Source organism: Lycium barbarum, chromosome 4 (genome assembly GCF_019175385.1).
Source record: "Lycium barbarum isolate Lr01 chromosome 4, ASM1917538v2, whole genome shotgun sequence".
Classification (NCBI taxonomy): domain Eukaryota; kingdom Viridiplantae; phylum Streptophyta; class Magnoliopsida; order Solanales; family Solanaceae; genus Lycium; species Lycium barbarum.
Window position 1 is genome coordinate 8323105 of NC_083340.1, and position 22747 is coordinate 8345851.

Below are 22747 nucleotides of genomic sequence, written 5' to 3' on the forward strand. Positions count from 1 at the left end.
AAATTATCTTAAGTCCAACCCATAAAAGTTTGGACGGGTCATCACCTTTTGGGCCAAATTTGACACCCCATGCATAGCCATCAAATTGGGCCATTGCTCCATAAAACTGGTCATATCACTAACTATGAATCCTTAAAGATAAATTTAAATGCTACACGTTGGCAAAATGGTCGCCCAATTACAGGGAAATAACGATGAAAGTCAAAATATCAAATAATAATCTTTGATACAAAACCTGAAAGCTTATGGACCTGCGACTGTAACGCCTCCTGGGGTGTCAAATGGGTAACTGGAGTTAATATTGGGTGGTTGCAATGGGTTTCTTACAAAGTTATAATAAAGTGTTCGAGTGCCACTGTAACTCAATAACTCAAGATACTGTAACTCAATCACTCAATCTGTTTGAAAACTATTTCGGATCACTGACACAAATATGTATGAAATAACCATAACTCAACTCGGACAAATAAAGATCCCTTAAACAACTTCGTAGTAAAATTGGGTCGAAAGAAGTTTTCTTTAACCTTTTATTTCATCTTTTAGTTGGAAACTGAGTACCTTTGTGTTGGGTTTTCAAATAGTGGGTTGACAACTATTTTTTTTTTTTTTTGTTTTCCACCCGGTGTCCGGTGCCCACATTGGAGTTCAACTATATCTAGATTCGCGCCGAGTAAGGTCCATTTCTGGGATAACGCTCCCTACCAAGAATTATTTCATACCCAGGGCTCAAATAAAAAACCTCTGGTTAAGGGAGGAGCAGCCCGCCCAATCTACTGCACCTCATCCTTTGGTGTTGGGTTGACAACTAGTTGAGCACTCTCGTTTGGCCATTTATGGTCCACAACTTTGGGATGAAATTCACAAGTAGCCTATTTTGAGTCCTTGTAATTGAAAAAGAACTAGCTAGTATTATGGAGATTCAAATTATCTAGGTAAAATTTTGTGAGTCTCAAGGACATTACGAGTTTTACCTGTGGAATTTGATATTTCATTACAATAACTATTTTTTAGAGGATATAGCCGAAAAAGGACCATTAAATGCTATTTCTATCCAATATGATGGTTAATTTGGTTTTAACCTATTGTGATCGGCCGGCTAATTGTATAATACATCTTATCTTTCGGACGGTTTGACCAGATTAAAAAAAATTGGGCAATTTTAACCCCATAAATGTTAAGGTATATTTTCACCATTGGAGGTAACAATCTTCAACCGGGGAAGAATCTATTGAGCTAGAGTCCAGGTACAGCGATATGGTCCGTAGGGAGTTCAATCTCCATTGTCCGAAAATTTTATGTTGCTAATAAGGTAAAAATAAAGATTATGTATATATTGTTGAATCTTCTTGAGATAAGAAGAATTTCTTGTATAGCAACGAAGACTGTTCGAAGATAGTTTTAAGGTTGGACTTACGAATGTGATCCATTAGTCAATATAATGGGTGCAAATCTTGAAAATCAAGGTTTAAATATCATACTAGAGACAAAAACATTACTTATTTCTTTCTATTAGTCTATGCCTTGATAGATGTAGTTACCCGATAGGCCGATACCGTACTAATAAAGACGGTAAGTATACAACAAAATAACCGAAACACGTTAGTTAAGTTGTACAACATCATACTTTTAGAGGTTTGTAGGTTCAAATATGAAGTGCAATATTCATGCACTCCAGAATTCCTAGCTCTACTTTTAGAGGTTTGTAGGTTCAAATATGAAGTGCAATATTCATGCACTCCAGAATTCCTAGCTCTACTGCCGATTATATATTGATAAATAGTGTAAATATGTAGTAAAAAAATATTTTGTAAATCTTCTATTTTAGGTTAGTATAGTTTGTATCCTAATAGGACATTGTAACTATGGTATATTTACCAACTCAATCAATGAGAATAATCACGGAATTAATCTCTTACATAAATAGTGTAAATATGTAGTAAACGGAAAAAGGGGATAACATAAACACCCAAAGACTCGGAGATGAGAATAAGATGGTTTCCGTTGGTAAAGGACCTCTAAAGGTGATTTGTGACCCAATAACTTACTTGGTAAAATATTAATGAGATACGTAGCCATTTGCAATGCATGATGCCAAAAAGACGGAGGAATGGAGGCATGAGCAAGAAGAGTCCGGATGACATTATTTAGTGAACGAATTTTTCTTTCTGCTTTCCCATTTTGAGAGGATGTATGAGGACACGAAAGACGGAAAGACATCCCATTGGATGCACAAAATTTTCCGAATTGACTATTAGCATATTCCCTCCCATTATCACATTGGACATTCTTGATAGGACGTTCAAATTGAGTAAGAATATGGGTCTTAAAATCCATGAATTTGAGTAAACATCAGATTTTCTAGCCAAAGGGAAAGTCCACAAATAGTTGGTAAAATCATCCAAAAACAGAACATAATAATGATGGCCCATAGAACTCAAAATTGGAGAAGTCCACAAATCACTATGAATAATGTCAAATGGAAACAAAGTTTCGGAAATAGAACCAGCAAATGGCAACTTAACATGTTTACCAAGAACGCAAGAATGAAAAATACTAGATGAACTAGAACTATTACATTCAATGCTTTTATTACGCCTAAGAAAATCCAAAATAGAAGCTCCCGGGTGGCCCAAACGATCATGCCAACGGGTAGAAGACAAGGCAGCAAAAGTCGACGGTGAATTGGTGGAAAATTTGAAGGTGGACAATGGATAGAGAGCACCCCTACTATTACATCTCATGAGAGCCATCCCCGTCCGGAAATCCTTCACAGAAAACCCATAAGGATCAAATTCAACACTCACATAGTTATCAGTAGTAAATTTACGAACCGATATCAAATTCTTTATGAGTTTTGGCGCATGAAGGACATTGTTTAACAATAAAGGAGGGTTCGGGGGAGGCAATTTAGCAACCCCCCTATATTGTGCTTCCGCACTAGAGCGGGAAAGAGTAGGTTGGCGCTTAGATGACCAGGATATCAAATTATCTCCCAAAAACACGCAATAACCCGACGTCGAGCGTCTGGTGTCTGGACAACTCCATGTGTCTTTTTGGGATATCCACCAAACCATCGTGGCTACAAATGTTTTGATTTATCCTCAAATAAAATCATTATTTGTCGTCACGTTTTATTTGATGAGACTCAATTTCTGTTCCAAAATCCATACTCCGGCTCCCACCTCTTATGACTTCCTTGATGATGGCCTCTCTCCTTACTTGATCCATCATACAGCCGCCAGCCCTCCACCGCTGCCCTGTCCCCCTCCGTCGCTGCCCGTGACTTAGGACCACGCCGACCCCTCCCCACCTGGTCAACAGCCTCCATCGTCCTCTACGCAGGACCAGTCCGCCCCTCTCCCCCACCAGCTTCCCACCACCCCGTAAAACTCGACCATTTCTCCACCTGTCCAGCCCAATACCCACACACGCATGGTCACTCGTAGTCAGCGCGGGATTTTCAAACCCAAGCACCCATTTAATCTACATGCGGCGGTTTCCAAGTCCCTCATACCTCGTAAACCGTTGGATGCGCTACGTGACCCGAATTGGAAATTGACCATGGATGATGAATATGATGCTCTTATTAAAAATAAGACGTGGGATTTGGTACCCCGTCCACCTAATGTGAATGTTATTCGGTCTATGTGGATTTTTACTCATAAAGAAAAGTCTAATGGTGATTTTGAGAGGCATAAAGCCCGTCTTGTAGGTGATGGCAAAACACATCAGGTTGGCATTGATTGTGGTGAGACTTTCAGTCCGGTCGTGAAGCCAGCAACGATCCGCACTGTCTGAAGTCTAGCTCTATCTAAACATTGGCCCATTCATCAGTTGGATGTCAAAAATGCATTTCTTCATGGCGAGCTCAAGGAGACGGTTTATATGTATCAGCCTATGGGTTTTAGAGACCCATCTCGTCCCGATTATGTGTGTTTGTTGCGCAAGTCCTTATATGGGCTTAAACAGGCACCGAGAGCTTGGTATAACAGATTTGCTGACTTTGTTTCTTCCATTGGTTTTGCTAATAGCATGTCTGACCACTCCTTGTTCATCTATCGCAAAGGGCACCACTTGGCTTACATTTTACTATATGTGGATGATATTATTCTTACTGCTTCTTCAGATGCTCTCCGCTGTTCTATTATGGGCCTTCTTAGCTCAGAATTTGCTATGAAGGACTTAGGTCCTTTGAACTATTTTCTTGGCATTGCGGTGACCCGTCACAAGGGTGGTATGTTTCTATCACAACGAAGTTATGCTACGGACATTATTGAACGTGCAGGAATGTCCTCGTGTAAGCCTTCTTCCACTCTGGTTGACACTAAACCGAAGGTCAGTGCCTCTTCTGGCGATCTGTGTGATGATCCCACTCATTTCCGGAGCCTTGCAGGTGCTCTTCAGTATCTTACCTTCACCAGACTGGATATTTCTTATGCCGTACAACAGATTTGTCTTCATATGCATGCTCCACGAGATACGCATATGCTTGCTCTTAAGCGGATTATTCGGTATATTCAGGGTACTCTTAATCATGGTTTGCATCTCTACTCATCTTCAGTTACTGATTTGGTTTCATACACTGATGCTGATTGGGGGGGGGGGGGGGGGGGGGGATGTCCAGACACCAGACGCTCGATGTCGGGTTATTGCGTGTTTTTGGGAGATAATTTGATATCATGGTCATCTAAGCGCCAACCTACTCTTTCCCGCTCTAGTGCGGAAGCAGAATATAGGGGGGTTGCTAATGTTGTCTCTGAATCATGCTGGATACGTAACCTCCTCTTGGAACTACATTTTCCGATCCCTAAGGCTACTTTAGTTTATTGTGATAATGTCAGTGCCATTTACCTGTCAGGAAATCCAGTCCAACATCAGCGCACCAAGCACATTGAGATGTATATACATTTTGTTCGTGAAAAGGTGGCGCGCGGCCACGTCCGTGTCCTTCATGTTCCATCCCGATATCAGCTCGCCGATATTTTCACTAAAAGACTGCCACAGGTCTTATTTGAAGATTTTCGGGACAGTCTCAGCGTTCGTAAACCTCCCGTTTCGACTACGGGGGTGTGATAAATAGTGTAAATATGTAGTAAAAGAATATTTTGTAAATCTTCTATTTTAGGTTAGTATAGTTTGTATCCTAATAGGACATTGTAACTATGGTATATTTACCAACTCAATCAATGAGAATAATCACGGAATTAATCTCTTACATATATAACAAAACATACTTAGAAAACAACTTAATTTAATTTTATATGTTCGAATCTCAAGTGTGATATTGTTGCATTTTTTTCTCCCGGAGTTTTCTTCCGATATCTCTGACTGACAAAGTGGATCTAGCTTTTATCTACGATTTCACCTAAAGTTAGTAGCATTTGTTCAAAGTTGTACTTAGAAATTCATTAAATATATAAATATTTAATTGTCATCCAAGTTATTATTATATATTAACTTGATGATACTTTAAGAACACATAAACTTCAAATTCTAGCTTTATCTCAGGACGCACGGTAGAATGCAGCGTGGTTTTAGTAAACAGTGCCTCTGGGGCACCGTTTACTTGTCAATATTAGGAGTGATCATGGTTTGGTTTAGGTCGGTTATTGATTAAAACTATAACCAAACCAATTTAGTCGGTTTTTAAATGTCTAAAACCATAACCAAACCAAATAAAATAATAACCGCCGGTTTGGTTATTGTCGGTTTGATTCGATTTTTCAGTTTATGACTAGCAGCCATGAGACTTATCAGTAAAACATTAAAAAGTTGAAAAATACATGTCTTTTTTTTTGTTCAAACGATAACTTTTATTTATAGTTTAAGGTGGAACACACATCATAGAAACATTTTCACTATTAGTGATAGTGTAGTACTTAAGTTACCCAAATTTGCTCAACTATTACATATAGAGCTAAAAATTAACTTAGTAGTGGCTGCACCATTTTTGTCATCTTAATACACGTACCTGGAATTAAAGTAGAGCATAGGAGCTTTTAGTTGTTGTTACAAACATACATATTAATTAAACATAAAGACTACCTAAAATTAAAATGAAAATATATAAAATAAAAAAACTTTGTGTAATGATCCCAAACTTTGGGGCAGTACTTGCATTTTGCCCCTGATTCTCCCATTTTATTAAAAAACTTTGTGTAATGATCTCAAACTTTAGATGTTTTTCTATCATTATCTCCAAGGCTAGGGTCTCGACTACAAGGAGTTGTTCTTTTCTACTTTTTAGCAGGATTACCCACGGAAGAAGTATTAGGGCATTACCATGTACTTGAGTTGCAGCAAATGCTGATGTTACTGAAGTATCTTCTATAGGAACCTCCAAATCTAAAACTTCTGTCCTTTTCATATGAAAAATATTAGAAGTTTAGGATCCATTCAGACAAGAAAAAAGAAAGGTATAAATTCGAAAAAAGAAGAAGAAACAACCTAAAATCAAATGGCTGACAAAGAAAGGCTAAATTTTTTATTTAAAGACATTAGACTCTAACGTGAGCTTCTATTAGTAGGTTTACACTTAAAGAGTTAAAAGACTTAAAGACATGGGCTTCGACATATTCTTAAAAACATGGGCCTTAAACAATCATGTGAAATAAGTAGACCAAAAATCAAATTAATGATTAAAAGGTATAAAATATTTATAATTATTTATGAAAAACTAATATTATACATATAAATAATTATAAAATTTATGTATATAATTTATCGGTTTGGTTCGGTTATTTATTCAGTTATTTTTTAATAGAACCATAACCAAACCAAATATTATCGGTTTTTAAAATTTAAAACCAAATCAAACCAAACCAAACCAAATGTCAGTTTTTTTATTTGGTTTGATTAAATTTTTGGTTTGATTTTAATTTTAACCAAAACCGTGAACAACCCTACTTGTCATATCAAAGTATTCCCTTGAGTCTTTACAAAATCTTAGATATTTCTTTGATTGAGCTGCTCATAGCCCATAACTTACACAAGTACTATCTCATTAGGGTACAAAAGTTCCCAGTCAATGCATTCATTTTGTTTTTACCGGCATGGAAAACAATAGAACTCTCTCTGTTTCAATTTATGTGACACTTTTCACTTTTCGAGAGTCAAATTGCATGAATTTGGACCAACAATTTAAGATTTATTTTTTCACCAAATTGATATGAAAAAAGTTGCAACTTATAGTACTTTTCATGTAGTTTTCAAATATATAAATTTTAATCTTAAAATATTAAGTTAATCTAATCTAATTTAACTTCAAAGTTTGGTCAAATTGATTCTCAAAAAATGAAAAGTGCCACATAAATTGGGACGAAGGGAGTAAAAGACTTTTGGTTTTCAACCAAATGGAATTCCGCGATAAAATTTAACGCATTGTTGCAACTTGCAAAATTGTGAACGTGTGGTTTTTCTCCCCCTGTTTAGGTCTTCCAGCTTAGTCAATAAATTGAAAGCACATCCCTTGATTAGGGTTTATGTGAATACACAATTTTATATTTTTAATTTTGTTTTTTAATTTCTTCATTTTTTTAATTACTAAGACATCGGTCTGATGCCATCCTTTTGGGCCAATCACAATTGTCGAAACTCTGTAATGATGGACCCGTTTTTATACCCGTCTCCATTAAAATACTAAATAGTTCATTTGGCATGATACATAAATTTATGCCTAGCCAATTCTTTTCTTTGCGCTTTTCTTTTTCTTTTTTATATCTTTCATAGATTGATCGAGGAATTCCGAGCTCAAAAATGCGACCGACGTAAGAATTGTACAGGCCAACCACTTTTCGAATCGATCTTTGAAAAATAGCCAGTGTGAAAATTCATTGAAAAGCCACTTTTGATGTGAAAACACCATAATAATGTCGTGGATTTCAAACTTAAATGAGTGAAAAATCTACGATAGTTTCATAATTTTTGTAATCTAGGATACTGAGATAGAATTTCATTTTTTAAGTTCGAAATTCATACATTGTCATGACTTTCAAAATCTGGCTATTGTTGAATTTTGTCCGAACACAAATCCCTTAATTTTTGCCAATTGAGCTTATCCCTAGAAGCTGCTTTCTTCATATTTTTATAAGTATGTATATGTGAAAGATCGTGGCTCGTGGCCAGTCTATAATTCGACACACACAAAAAAGAGCAAAAATATCATGAGATCATCAAAGTAGCTCCTAATGCGGGATTAAATGATTTCTTTTAACTTATATTTAGCTTTATTAGCTTTTATAATACAAAATTTAAATAAAATAAACATGATTTTGGACTTTTGAGTCACGGGTTTGAGAATTATTGCAAGAAATACTTATTTTTAGCTAATTTTTGAATATTTAATGTAAACCACATGAATTCACTATACTATCTGTTTGTTGGTTTTCATGCACAATCAAGATGCCTCAATACGTGTCTAGAAGTTCATCAAAGGTGACAGAATATCTCTTTTGTCCTTTTTATCTCATTGATAGGACTTTGGAGATTTACAATAAGAGACAATTATATATACAAAATGATCCCATTTAATTCACGTTCTTTTTGTAGTGGTTAATGTTTGGATTAGAAGATTTATTAGTAAAATAACTGTACCTACCCCATTGAGAATTATTGAACTTAAATTTGGCTTGTCAATGAATTCACACCAAAAGACAAATCCTTCGAGATTAAATTTGAGGGAACTCTTGTGTTCCTTCAAAAAATCGGAAAATCCAAAAAGCATACAAATATCTTGTCTATGCCATAGGCTCACCATTAGTCTAAAATCAACGCGAGAGGGCTCCTTGCCTCTTGGAAAATTAATAGGTCGTCGTGCAAATGATCCATCGTTTTCCAAATACACCTTGATTTTTATGCGTTGACAGTGTAAAATTATTGTACAACATCAATTTTTTTTAAAGAATATAAGTAACTAATCATAATCAATGAAATTAGTAAATAAAAAATACGATAAGAAAACTTATATAATATGTTAAATTCTTCTTCTTGCATAAGAGTTCATTTACAATGTCAATAGATATAAATTAAATCTCGCTTAACGAAAAAAATCTCACTGTACAAAATGACCTCTTAGCTCTTAATTCTAGTTACATAAAATTTTATTCTTGTTGAGATGTGAAAAACTAGAGATTTTAGGCTGAAATTTAGTCGAATTGTACTCAGTGGCGGAGCCAGAAATTTTATTAAGGGGTGTCAAAATATAAAGAAGTAAACACGCGAAAAAGCCAACAAAAAAATAAACATGTCGCGAACTGGGATCTAACACGCAACCTTGCTAGCCTGAACTTTTGACACCCCTTAACCACTCGGCTAAGCCCTCAACTTATTACAAGAGGTGTCAATAGTAGTACATATATGTATAAAACTAGAATTTCACATATCTATGCAACGTAATTTTCCAACGAAGGGGTGTCGCTTGACACCCCTCGGGACCAGGTAGCTCCGCCCCTGATTGTACTAACCAACTTTCATTTTGGGTTTCTCCCGATAAACATGTGCTATAGTTTACTAGTTTCCTTTTATTTGGTAGTGAAAAACAACGGATATCATTTTTACTGCTAGACCTTAAATAAATAAAAAAGGCATCTCCATATACAAACCTTCAACAAAAAAAAAAAAAAAAAAAAAAAAAAGGGAAAAGATAAAATAAAAGAAAGAGTGAAGAAATTGAACTTGTATTGTACATCTTACAAATTAGAGCAAACTAATAGATCGACAACTACCACAATATCATGCAGCATGCAATAGTTCATTCATCAATGCATAAGGTACCAAACTTTGTTGAAACTCATATACTGAAAAGTGAAAAAAAAATAATACTCCACAGTCCAAATTTATGTGACGTTTTCCTTTTTAGTCTATTTCAAAAAAAGAATGTTATACTTATTTAGAAATAATATAACTTTAAACTTCTCATTTTACTAGTCTACTAATGAGATAATTTATAGCCACACAAATATTTATTGTTAAAATAATTTATAGTCACACAAATATTGTAATTTGTTTATACCATAAATTTCAAAAAATTCTTTCTTTATTAAATTCTGTGCCTAATTAAATATATACACTACCACACAAATTGAGACGGATGAAATAATAGTAATATCTTTTTCTTTTTTCACTTAAGGAGGATATTCGAACACATATTCACATGGCCAAAGATCTCCAATTTGTCCCTCTTCTGAATTAGCAGATTATTAATCCGTGATAGCACTTAATTAGCATTCGCGTGTCATTCTGGAGCTATTATTTTATGTTTAGTGCTAGGTGGCTAGTCTGGTATAATTAACATATCATACTATACTTAGTAGCATTATGGTCAGTACGTACGTAATTAACTATATCTATACGCATCAAATTGTATGTTCAAATAATTAAGCAGAATAATGCAAGTCCCATGTGAGAATTGAAGGACAAAGGTTTATTCTAATTCAAGAAAGAAACAATAAAAGATTAACGAAATTCATAAAAATCCAAAGTTTAAAATCCATAACTAGTCTTATCTCAAGTTGTGCTGCCAGAGTGCCTTGATATTCTCTACAGTGCTACATGCAATACCCCCACATGGGCCTCAATTTTCTCCATTAGTTCCGGAAAATTGACAAAAAATAGCCAAAAACATCCATCCTTTCTATCTATAAATACCCACTCATTTCATTCATTTTGAACACCAAGCAAACAACATTTTCACTACTAATTAGCCACATTCAATTATTTGAAAGTGCTAATTCAAAAAAATGGCTAAGTTTGCTATATTCTCCATTGCTCTTCTTCTCACATTGAACATTCTCTTCTTCACTGTGGTTAGTTCCACTTATGTCTCATGCCCACCACCCTCAAATCCCATACCTACACCCTCTACCCCCTCCACCCCATCATCAAAGGGAAAGTGTCCAAAGGACACACTAAAGCTAAAAGCGTGTGCCAGTTTGTTGAATGACTTGGTGCACCTTGTTGTTGGAAGTAGCCCAGCCAAGACTAAATGTTGCTCTCTCATTAAAGGACTTGCTGACCTTGATGCTGCTGTTTGCCTTTGCACTGCTATTAAAGGCAATGTGTTGGGAATTAATCTGAATGTTCCAGTTTCCCTCAGCTTGTTGCTCAACAACTGTGGAAAGTATGTCCCCAAGAACTTCCAATGCGCATAAGCTATAGCCAGATTTCTTCACTTTAACATATATCTTGTTTCAGTGTGTTCGGTGTTTTGTATGCTTATATATAGTTGCTTATTTTCGAAGGAGTTACTATATGTAGTCTATTCTTATTGATTAGAAGGAAGGCTAGTTGCCTTTCTTCTTGTTGTATGATCCCATTTTCATCGTGAGTTATTCTATTGTGGAGTTTTATGTAACATGTTCGACCGTGGAGTATACAAAATATTTTGTAACCAATATCGGCATTTAAAAAAGGGGAATAAATGAACAATCAAAGACAAAATTCCGATATTAGAAATAAAACACAATTCGAATATATTCTTACAACAATTCTCAATGAGATTTCATTTCTAAAACTGTATTCACGATAACATCATTAAAAATATAATTTTTAAAAATTATTTTCCACATTAAGATATGAAAAAACATTTATTCTTACGACTTAAACCACATTTATTATGTATAGTTAAATTTTCCATTAAACGTGGCTCCGCTCCTAATGTTCAATATAATAAGGACATGGATTAACAATTAAGTATTTATTTATAAGTTGAGTTTTCGCATGCTAATTTTTAAGTTCCTAACGCTGCTTTGCATTTTAAGCATAACTAAGGAGAATATATATCAGCGCCGTAGAGAAACAGGGAAACAAAAAATTGAAAACCTTTGGTTTTATATTTAAAGTGAAAGCGAAAACGTTTTCATCATTCATTTTTAATATTTTTCTTTCTCCTTTACATGTACGAACAAAGAACGATTTTTCCGATGCAAAGGCAAATTTAGGAATTTTAATTTATCAGTACAGGATCATAACTTTTTTTGCTTACTAGATTCTGAATAGATTATTTATACATAATAAATGAATATTTAAATAAATATATAAAATTTGAGCGTTATTGAATTCTACCGAAATCGTAATTGCAGCGGCAGCTCAGTCCCGCACACGATAAAAAGAGTTAGGATTTGAAAAGCTTGTCTACGGTGGCACTAGAGTGACTTGTTACCTTGCAAATAAAACAATGGGGAAAAAAAAAACATATACTTCAATTCTATTAATATAAAGGTTCTAGTTCCAAACTTTCAAATACATTCCAATGCACATGAAACTAGTTCAAAATTCAAGATTAATTACATAATGGATGAATACTGGTCCGATTAACTCAAGATCTGGTACGATGAGTAATAAAGCGTTCTCACTTGTCTACCAATGATAGAACTATGTTAGTGAAGGGGATTCCATTAAATCCCCTTATTTGTCAGAAAATTGTACTACATATATAGATCAATTATTTTGTATAACTTGTTGAATCCTCTTATAAAAAGGAATTATTAGTGTAGTTTTTTTTTTCTTTCAATTTCTTGATTAGAATTTCTTGCTATTGCCATCGCTTCTCAGCAAAGAGTTATCCACTTTCGGCCTATCTTATTGATATAGTTACTTTTATTTATTTAATTAAAATTAATAAGAAGTCAGTGTGAATTTCCTGTGAATTGTTTCGATAAGAAACCAAAAGAAGTACTCCATACGTGTTCAGCTTATCTTAATGTTTTGTGGAAATGACACATGGCTGGTAAAGGAGAGCACAATCTTAAGGAAGTTCTAGATTCAACTACACAAATATTTGTTAGCATAATAACATACGGTATAGGACCACAATCTAGTATTGTGAAGTGTTTGTCGATCTATACTGTTACATGACATGACAATTTTAATTAATGCCTCGTTGTCATAGCGGTAAGAGGCCTACGAGGGGTAACAAAATTAGCTCATGAAAATATGATCTATATTATTTATTTTGTCTAGTTTAACTCGTCCAATTCAATTCATCTAAAAATTGAGTTGATCTGAATCATAAACTAATCCATAAGAAATAATGTCATTTTTTTTGGTTTCCTTTGTTAATATAGCCACAATAAAGATTCTTTTATTAGGTTACTTAAACAAATTGTAAGTAAATAAATAAAGAAATTAAAATTTAGTATGAGTTGATCCAGCTTATTTCAGACCAAGTTGCGTCTGAACGAGTTAATAACCCATTCATTTATTAACTTAATCTATTTTAATCCACCTGAATTCTAACCTAATTCGACCATTTGACACCCCTGCATATAACTAATGGTTAAAGGAAAATAGAGGGACATGATGCAGACACATGAAGATAGGCTAAGTACAAGCCCCGAAAGTTCAATTAGATGCCAACAAATAAAGAATACTGCAAAACAAAATCTTGACGATAACAATTCTAAATGATGCCTCAAGCTTGTTAATTGATTAGGTTCACATGTGAAGTTTCGTCGATGATTAATATTCCGATATACGGAGTAGAAGAGAAACGAATATGAACTAGATGTGACTGGTGACGGTGAACGCAAAAGCTAGAGGTGGCAAAAATAGCTCATGGAAACATAATCCGTCCAAAATGTTTAAGATTGGCCTGGTAATTGTAACTGGATCAGACTGAAGAATCCAATGTCGTCCATTTATTAGCGTAGCTCATTTCAACCCAATTCATTTCAGTCCATTAAAAAATTATTTTTTGTGCAGATTGCCTTCAAATGCACTGGTCTTTAATTTTTGCCCTTCGCTTAAAAAAGTGGCCGAAAATACCCAGAAAATCTGGATTCAAACCCTTGCTCAGTAAAAAAAAAAAAAAAAAAATCTCATGGCAAGACTTTCGCGAAACCTCTTGCTTAAGGCCTAACATTTGCCCAAAATTAAGTCTATTCGGTCAAAAGTTAGGCCTTAAGGCAGAGGTTTGCCTTAAGGCCTAATTTTGGGCAAAAGTTTGTCTTAAGGCCTAACTTTTGCCCGAATAGGCGTAATTTTGCTACGAAACTCTGCATTGCCATTTTTTTTTATTGAACCGGGGTTCGAATCCAGAACCTCGGGGTATTAGGCGTAGGACAAAAATTAAAGACCAGCAATTTGAGGGGCAAAAATTAAAGACCACCCCCGAATAAGGGTAATCGTGCAAATTGCCCTTAAAAAATTGAATTGATATGTAGCCCAAATTGACCCATAAGAAATCTTTTCAAAAAGACATTTTTTCTCTTGACATGTTATATATGGCAAACAAAATAGTTTTATTAGGTACTAAAAAATTATAAAACAACAAACAAATAAATTAACGTTTAGTAACAATTGGGGGTTGAGTTATGACATGCTTTTTAGCCCATTTTAACCCATCCAAATTTAATCCAACCCGCTCATTTGACACCGTTAACAAAAGCCTCTCCTTTTCCCTTTTGGGAAAAGGACATTGACAGCCAAAATAATCCAACATTTGACCAATATTTGGGCTTAATACCACAGGCTGTCTAGGCGGCCCAAATTAATGCCAAAAAATGGCTGGCCGGCCCAAAATATTGCCAAGGCGGCCGGCCCAATAGCCCAAGCGCTTAAAAAAAAAAAACAGACTTTTTGTGGCGACTCGCCACTAAAGGGCTGCTATAGAAAAATCAGGCTTTTTAGTGAAAATTAAAAAAGTCACCACTAAAGGTTAAATATCTAAAACATGTATAATATGTGTATGTTTAGTAAGAAATATCCCAAAATATGTGTATATTTAGTAAGAAATATCTCAAAATATGTATAATATGTGTATATTTAGTAAGTATTTACAAGAATGATACATTTTTATATACATATGTTGGAATTATATATATACACTTTATATACAAGAATGATACAGTTTGTTTATATACATATGCTGGAATTAATTATACACTTTATATACAAGAATGATGGAGCTTATATACATATGCTAGAACTAATTATACACTTTATGTACAAGAATGATACAGTTTATATACATATGCTGGAATTAATCATACATTTATTATACATAAATTATACGTTAATTATACATTTATTATACACATATTATACACTAATGATATGATATTTTTTTACATATACAATAGTGATACATATTATATACCACAATGATACAGTTTCTACAGCAACAACAACAACAACAACAACAACAACAACAACAACAACAACATACCCAGTGAAATCCCACAATGTGGGGGTTGGGGAGGTAAAGTGTACGCAGACTCTCGGAAGATAGGGAGGCTGTTTCCGAAAGACCCTCGGCTCAAGAGAAAACATAAGAAAAGGTCAGATAAGCACAAGCAGTTCAAAGCAAAATGAAAATGAAACTAAAGAAAGCGAACAAGTCATGATAGAGCAGTCTGAGAAAAGGAAGACAATGATACGGTTTTTATGATACATTTTTTATATGTATGATACACTTTCTATACAAGACTGATACAGTTTGTATACACATGTTGGAATTATATATACACTTTCTATACAAAAATGATACATATTATATACAAAAACGATACAATTTTCTATTCTATAATACACATTATATACACAAATGATACATATTATATACAAAAATGATACATACCTTAGTGATTCATATTTTATACAGTTTCTATACATTACAGATAGGCACTGATACATATTTTTATACACAAATGATACATATTATATACAAAAATCACCTAAGAGTTTTTTGGGATATTTCTTACTAAATATACACATATTATACATGTTTTGGGATGTTTAAACTTTAGTGACGACTTTTTAATTGCCACTAAAAAGCCTGATTTTTTTGTAGCAGCCCCTTAATGGCTACTAAAAGTCGCCACAAAAAGTCTGTTTTTTTTAAAACGCCTAGGCTTTTAGTGGTGACTAATGAAAATAATTTATGAGCTAATTTTTGGGTTTGGGAATAGATGGATCAGGGTGTGGGATTATTTATGGCCCAGTGGGCGGTGGCCATTTGTCCTTTCCCCTTCTCTTTTTCTTTGCCCAGTTTTTAGACGAGGGAACAAATTCATAATAATGGCAATGTTTAAAATTGAAACCAACGGGACAATAGAAACAACAAAGGAAAATCAAGTCATTTCCTGGTCATCTTCACTTTACTCTTTTGATAGCATACACAATGGATCAAGATAAGATCTATAGAGTAGGAAGCATAAAAGCTTTACATTTTACAAGCAAATACAAAACAAAAAGAAGCTCCACTACTGAAAAAATTGATATAGACCAAAATCCTACCAACTTTTCATTGTTGTGAATGAAAACTAGAATGTTGTTCTCTAGTTTGTGACCTGCTATTAGTTTGATCAATGTTAAAGTGTTCATAGTGCTGACTAGGACTATCTGGAGTGGCCAATGGATCTCCAGTTCCCATTCCTACATATTGTTGCACTATTAAAACTGAAGCTGTCATCTCAAAATCTGATGAAGCTAAGAGATCTCCAATGGCACCAAGCTCAGGACATTCACTCCAATCAGTCAATCCTGCGGTCAACGGAGAAACGGTACCTTGTCCTCTACCAACTATGAACAAGTCATGTGAATTATCTATAGACCTTATTGCTGCTACTGTTTCTTCTCCATGATTTACTACTCTTTCTGTGTAAACTATTGATTCATTATTTGTTGTTCTTTCCCTGAGTTCTTTTACATATTCCTCGTCTAGACGTTTTTCCCTATCAGCTTCTGTTACAACTGTTAGTATACGGTGGTCAGTTCCGTTGTTGGTGGAATTTGATCTTGTTGCTTCAATCGCAGTTTCTCCAGGGAGAAAACGCATAACGGTTAGATTGATGTTTGGGTGTTCACTCATTCTCCATGCATAGGCTAATGCTTCACGATCATCTGGTCCGCCAAAGAATAATATCGCGACATGGTGAGAAACTGTTGACCTTGTGGATCCACTTAAGCCTCTGTCAACTAGAATTCCAACTGAGCAAGGTGCATTTGCTAATACATTCTGGTTAATTGTTCGAAATGCTGGATTTGTAGCTTCCATTCCACCATCAACTGTTTGTTGCTTGTGAAAAGGGATGATTATTAGTGCCACGCGTTTGTCCTCTGCTAACGTGCAAATATCTTCGTGCATGGTGGAGTAAGGGGAAATGGCAGTGAGAGGTTGCACGTAAACACATCCTACATTTTTCTCAAAGTTCTCGAATGCATTGATGATGTGATCCGATTGAGCTTGAGTTCTGTTCATAGCTGGCCTTCCTGATTTTCTCACGTTATGGACAATAAGCATTGCAGATGCACGTCCAGTGAGTTCGACAAGGTGTAGAACATATATGGATATCGGTGATTTCTTGGTGGGATAAGATGCTTCAAGAAGATTGATAATTGTTGGAACATTTCTTGGTGTGTGGATGCTAACTAGTACTCGAAATTCTCTATCCAACTTTGTTTTTTGAACTGTTCTTCTCTTATATGGGACGAAATTTCTTGATGGTTTGTAGACTATTGTCACAGCTGGGGTGATGATTGCAGTCATGCCTATTGCTACCATCACCATTATAGCAAAAGATTTTTCATCAAGAACCTGCATTAACATAATAAGCATTTAGTACTGATTTTTGTGTGAGGACAAGAAGATGAAGTATATGTCAATTACCTTGTGGTCTTTACCAACATTGAGCACAATCATCTCAATAAGGCCTTTGGCATTCATGAGGAGACCAAGAGAAACACCTTCATAAAATGGCATTTTGTAATAGATAGTTACAAGGACTACACCTATTACTTTGCCTGCACAAGACAGGAATATAACAACACACAAAATTGCCCATGTTGCAGCTCCATCAATAGCAGAAATCTCTGTCTTGAGACCACTAATGGCGAAAAAAAGAGGCAGCAAAAGCCCCGAAACAAAATCCTCTAGCCTTTCTACAAGGGTCAAACCAAGAGGACCATTGGGGATAATCAAACCAAAGACAAAAGCTCCAAAAACGGAATGTGTTCCAATAACATCTGTTATGAATCCAGCAATCATAACCCCTGTGAGAATGAGACATACATTGAATTCACTAATCGATTCGCCTTCTGGAGTCTGTCTAATTCTCATCGCAATCAATGGCCTAACCACGAAAAAGCAAACACAAATAAAGGCTGTAGTTGAAAGGATCACCCAAATTGAAGCCAAGGTCATACTTTCATTCTCAGTAAAAGCAACAGCAAAAGCCAAAACAATCCATGCCAACATATCATTAATAAGTGAAGCAGACATTGCGATCCTCCCAATTTCAGTGTTGATAAGTTTGAGCTCCGCGAGAACTCTGGCAAGAACAGGGAACGAAGTAACAGAAAGCGCGAGCCCAAGGAAGAGAATGAAAGTACCTTCTTTCGTATTTTGTGATTTGTCATGCAACAAGGAGAAGAATGAACTCCCAATTAAAAATGGCAATATCATGCCTGCTATTGCTATACTCAAGGCTTGTTTACCATTTCGGTGAATCACAGCAATGTCCATTTCTACTCCTATTAGAAAGAGGAAGTAAAGAAGGCCAATATTTGCCATCGTTTCAAGGACCATTACACTTCTTTGAGGAAATACAGTGTTAGCAAATTTACTACTTCTTCCCAATACTGATGGCCCCAAAATTACACCACCCTGCCACCATTCTGCAGAAAATTAATATAGGAGTGTAGTATATAAAACAAAGATAACAAGATTATGCTATTCCTTCCATAGAAATAATTATGGTCACATCCATTAAAATCGATATGTTCATTATTTTATCACCATTTCACCAAAGGAAAAGAGATCTAGACCAATACAAATTTTCTTTTATGGTATTTAATCCTCTTATAGTCGAATGCTCTTCACAGTTTTTATTGTCAACTCTAATTAAGTCATTTTATCCAACAAGCAAAATACAATGGTATGTAATTGGTCTAACAACCATTAAATTTGTGCACTATAAAATGCATGGTCTCATATATATAGGAAATGATTCTGCAAATAAAAAGGGCATTCTGGTCCTAAGCTCCCGCTCTGCCTGGAGTCTGAAGAAAATTTAGACCATATTACGTTTATTATAGTATGAAGTTTTACCTCGCATTTCTGCAAGAGGTTATCTCCAATGCTTGAATTCGTGACAACAATTCATATCATTGCATCAAGGTTTTCCCTTATAAAATGATGTTAACAAATAATGAAAATTGAAAATGCGATAATATAATTAAATCGGAGAATTCTATAAATTACTTACAACAATCTCAGCAATAACGCGAGGTTGACGAATGGGTTTCAAGACATAAACGAGAATGCGAGTGACGACAACCACCAATGTCAATTGCAATATGAAGAGTGGCAATGAATAATCAAGTGGATTATCACCCTGCCATATCCCAGTTGTAGTTATCATCGTTGGTGCATAACATACTATCGCATCCTCAGTTTTGTTCTGGGAGTTCGTTACTATTATGTCCGCCATTTTGATCAAATATGACTCAAAAATTACTTATTTGATCAAATATGACTCAAAAATTACTTATTTTAGGTTACAGGTTCAAATCACACGTATGATATCCTTGCAGTTTTTGAATTCTCTTATTAGAATTTCTCGCTCTTCCACTGCTAAGATGTCTGCAATGAATGGCATGCATGCATGTCTTCGGTATGAAAATTGGTCTTTGAACGAGAAGAAAATAATTTTTTTGAGTGCTTGTCAATAAGCTCAACGAGAAAGAGAAAAAGGACAAAACCGAAAGTTGTTCAGGATAAAATTTTGAGGGAAGAGAATTGAAAATTTTCTTATTTTCGTTCAGATGAGACGAGTACTTTTTCTTGGATTTGAGAAGTTAAGAAAGTACACTAAAAAGTATAGTAACTACAAAAATGGGAACAACAGCAACGTACGTAACCACAGAAATGCTTGAAAGTAGCTTGATTGTTGAAAGTGGAACTTGTACTTGTAGTTTTGGTTAGGGGAATAACTTAAATAGTCCCCCAACATGATTATAAAAAAACATTTTTTCTAAGAAGTTATGCTCTAAATAAATTATCATCCAATCTTTATCCACTCCTGATCAGTATTCTGGTCCATTTGATTCCAATATAAAATACTCTTCTAAGGCGAATCAGAGTTGCTCAAAAATTAGAAATTCTCTAAATGTTAAATTTCTTCATATAAAACATGCAAGTCTCTAACTAGAATAAAGGACTTGACAAACACCAATATAGGTGTAACAGCGAAAACAGCTATTGACCCGATAAAGGTAGTAGACGGAGCCTACACTATTACACTTTCATCTCTTATATACTTGTGTCGTAGAACTAAATTTGCCCAAAAATACTCTTAACATGCTGTGATATTATTCGTTTTGAGCCAAGATAGTATAATTTTTTCAATAAAGCATCACACCATTAAAAATATTAATTCCTACACATTATATGTAATTTTTTTTACTACTCATATGAGACTTTTGCTCATATCCAACAATAATATTGTCCAACAAGATATTAGTCTTTAGTTCTTTTGTTTGTAATTCTTAGTTAGTTCAAACCGAAGAATATGGTGGGTAAAGACCATAGACATGTGGATGGTGATTAATTAAAGTTTGCTTTTTCCTAGAACAGTACTCAAAAGTGACACTTTTCAGAAAAAGGTTAAAACATAGATTATGCAATTTACCTGTTTATAGCATTTCTAGTGGCTTCCCCAAAAAATAATACTCCTATTAGCTAGATAAGTTTGATCTGGATTTTGCTAGTACTACTATTAGAAGGTACCAATTGGTGACAGATGTGTGATATCATTGAAAGAATGAATTAAACTGAATTAAACTTGATGAAAACATAGTCGAAATCAATACGGATGACAGATTCTTGGCTAGGTTAGCCTCGTCAAGTAAAAATAGTACCTTCTATACATTTTTTAATTAATTATCAAAAGAGGCAACGGGACCATGGCAACTTCCCAACATTAGAAGGAGATACATTACAAAAAAAAAATAAAAAAATTAAGGAGGTTGAAAGTTACGATTCTCGAAGGTTTTAGCATTTACTATTTACTGAAGAAGGTTAAAATCTCTGCGAATTATAACTTTCAACCTCCGCAACTTATTGATTCTTTTACAGTGATATAACAAGGCTAACTTTTTTGTCAGGTGATTTACTTTACTGTAATGGAAGAGATTATGTCTAAGTGTATATTTTCCCTTTTTGAAGATTGAGCTTATCAATCTTCTTTTGAGAGGTAAGGTCCACTCCATTAAACTATTTAAATACAGTAAGCTTTTGTTTAGTCATATTTGGAATTTGAAATTGTATTTGGACTTATTTTACTTGAAAAAGTGAAAATTTTCCCCAAAACTGATCTGAGCCAAACAGATACTTGAAATTAATCTGATCCAAAATCTATGACCGAACACTGGCAAAGTTACATGAATATAGTGTAAACACCCGATGCGAATATATATTTATCCTCTTATTTTATATTTTTCGGGATCTATTGATTTGATAAGGGCCCAGCCAACCCCCCACCCCAACCAAAGGAATACACCTGAGGATACTGGCTTGATTAATAAAAATAGTACTCCTATTAAGTTGGTCACAGTTAGGATTATGCAGGATTAAATTGCGGCCGGGGAAATAATAGAAGATGAATTGTGTTGATTGCTTATCATTAAGTATATTGTGAGCTTGAAGTATGTGAATCAATTTCTAAACATTTAAGGATTTTTACACTACACACAAGGCAAAAAAAAAAAAAAAAAAAAAAAAAAACTCTAACTTTAGTATCTTATGATATCAGTCACAGCGTATTCCCTCACAACTTCTTCTCTTCTCAAGCACTTGCTATTTCATCTTCTCCATCAAAATGTACTTATATATGCATATACACTAATTATAATTATTTATACACTAATTATGATTAGATGGGTAAAGTTTTGTTGACCGGCTGATAAAAAATGTTAAGATCATTTGCGGGTACATGCACCAAATCATGCTAAAATGAACTTGAATCAAATGAACACTGAATTGATTGATCCAAACTTGAAGTAGACAGACCATCAAATACATGTTAAATACAAAAAGTCAATAGATGGAGTGGTAATTTAATCAAATTTTTCTCGTCATACTTATTTGTCTCTGGTGAAGTTTTTTTTTTCCCTCCTTTTGCCAGTCTGAAACCTCAAAGCGAAAGAAATTAAAACAAGGTTCACATGATGCCTTGGTGAAATGAACCAGACAAAATAGTCCACTATTTACTCTTTGGTTATGTATCTTTGGTTATTTATTTGTTTATTATGCCAGCAAACTAAGTACAGAGACACTTCAATAACAGTTTCAATCAAACTGAGATTTTATGCTAATATTTCAGATTAAAGCTCAATCTAGAATTAGGCACGGCTGATATCTCCGGAGTGAGATTAGGAAAAAGAAAGGATCAAAAATAGAACTATTGAGATTTGAATCCCCCTGGCATCAATTTTTTTTTTAATCCCCTTATTAGAATTCTGGCTTCACCATTAATATAGATATTTTGGAAGACCTGATAGTATAAAAATATTGTTTAGACGGAGAAAGTATAACTTAAACCCATAGAAAATCAAGTTTGAAGGACGGATTAAGAAAAAGAGATGCGGGGATCTTGCATGATATGTAAGATCGGATTTTCCCCTTCAAGCTTAAGATTCCGGTAGAAGGAGAAATCACCAATATTATTATAAACAAAAAGGGTGAAACTCCAAAAATTACACTATGCAATCAAGTACAGAGAAACAGTATAAGTGCCTTAAAATCTGTGTA

General features: G+C 34.6%; 2 protein-coding genes across 2 annotated transcripts; one reads left to right on the forward strand and one right to left on the reverse strand.

The window, feature by feature from the left end:
- The first annotated feature begins 10653 nt into the window (after positions 1-10653).
- Positions 10654-11350, forward strand: LOC132635088 (14 kDa proline-rich protein DC2.15-like). Its single transcript, XM_060351318.1, has one exon. It carries the CDS (start codon positions 10737-10739, stop codon positions 11145-11147), a length of 411 nt encoding a protein of 136 aa, XP_060207301.1. The 5' UTR covers positions 10654-10736; the 3' UTR covers positions 11148-11350.
- Positions 11351-16240: 4890 nt separating this feature from the next.
- LOC132637124 (cation/H(+) antiporter 15-like) lies at positions 16241-19753 on the reverse strand. The gene is made up of 3 exons (XM_060354267.1): positions 19203-19753; positions 17606-18601; positions 16241-17533 (listed from the first exon to the last, which is right to left on the reverse strand). The coding sequence occupies exons 1-3, from the start codon at positions 19425-19427 to the stop codon at positions 16241-16243; spliced, it is 2514 nt and encodes an 837-aa protein (XP_060210250.1). The 5' UTR covers positions 19428-19753.
- Between the last annotated feature and the right edge of the window lie 2994 nt (positions 19754-22747).

What these genes read in the sequence shown, in the direction of transcription:
- LOC132637124 (XM_060354267.1), bottom strand. Translation starts at nt 19,427, where the DNA reads ATGGCGGACATAATAGTAACGAACTCCCAGAACAAAACTGAGGATGCG. An exon ending in GCGTTATTGCTGAGATTGTT is followed by an intron (nt 18,602 to 19,202) that starts GTAAGTAATTTA and finishes GAATGGTGGCAG; the next exon opens with GGTGGTGTAATTTTGGGGCC. An exon ending in ATGTTGGTAAAGACCACAAG is followed by an intron (nt 17,534 to 17,605) that starts GTAATTGACATA and finishes ATGTTAATGCAG; the next exon opens with GTTCTTGATGAAAAATCTTT.
- LOC132635088 (XM_060351318.1), top strand. Translation starts at nt 10,737, where the DNA reads ATGGCTAAGTTTGCTATATTCTCCATTGCTCTTCTTCTCACATTGAAC.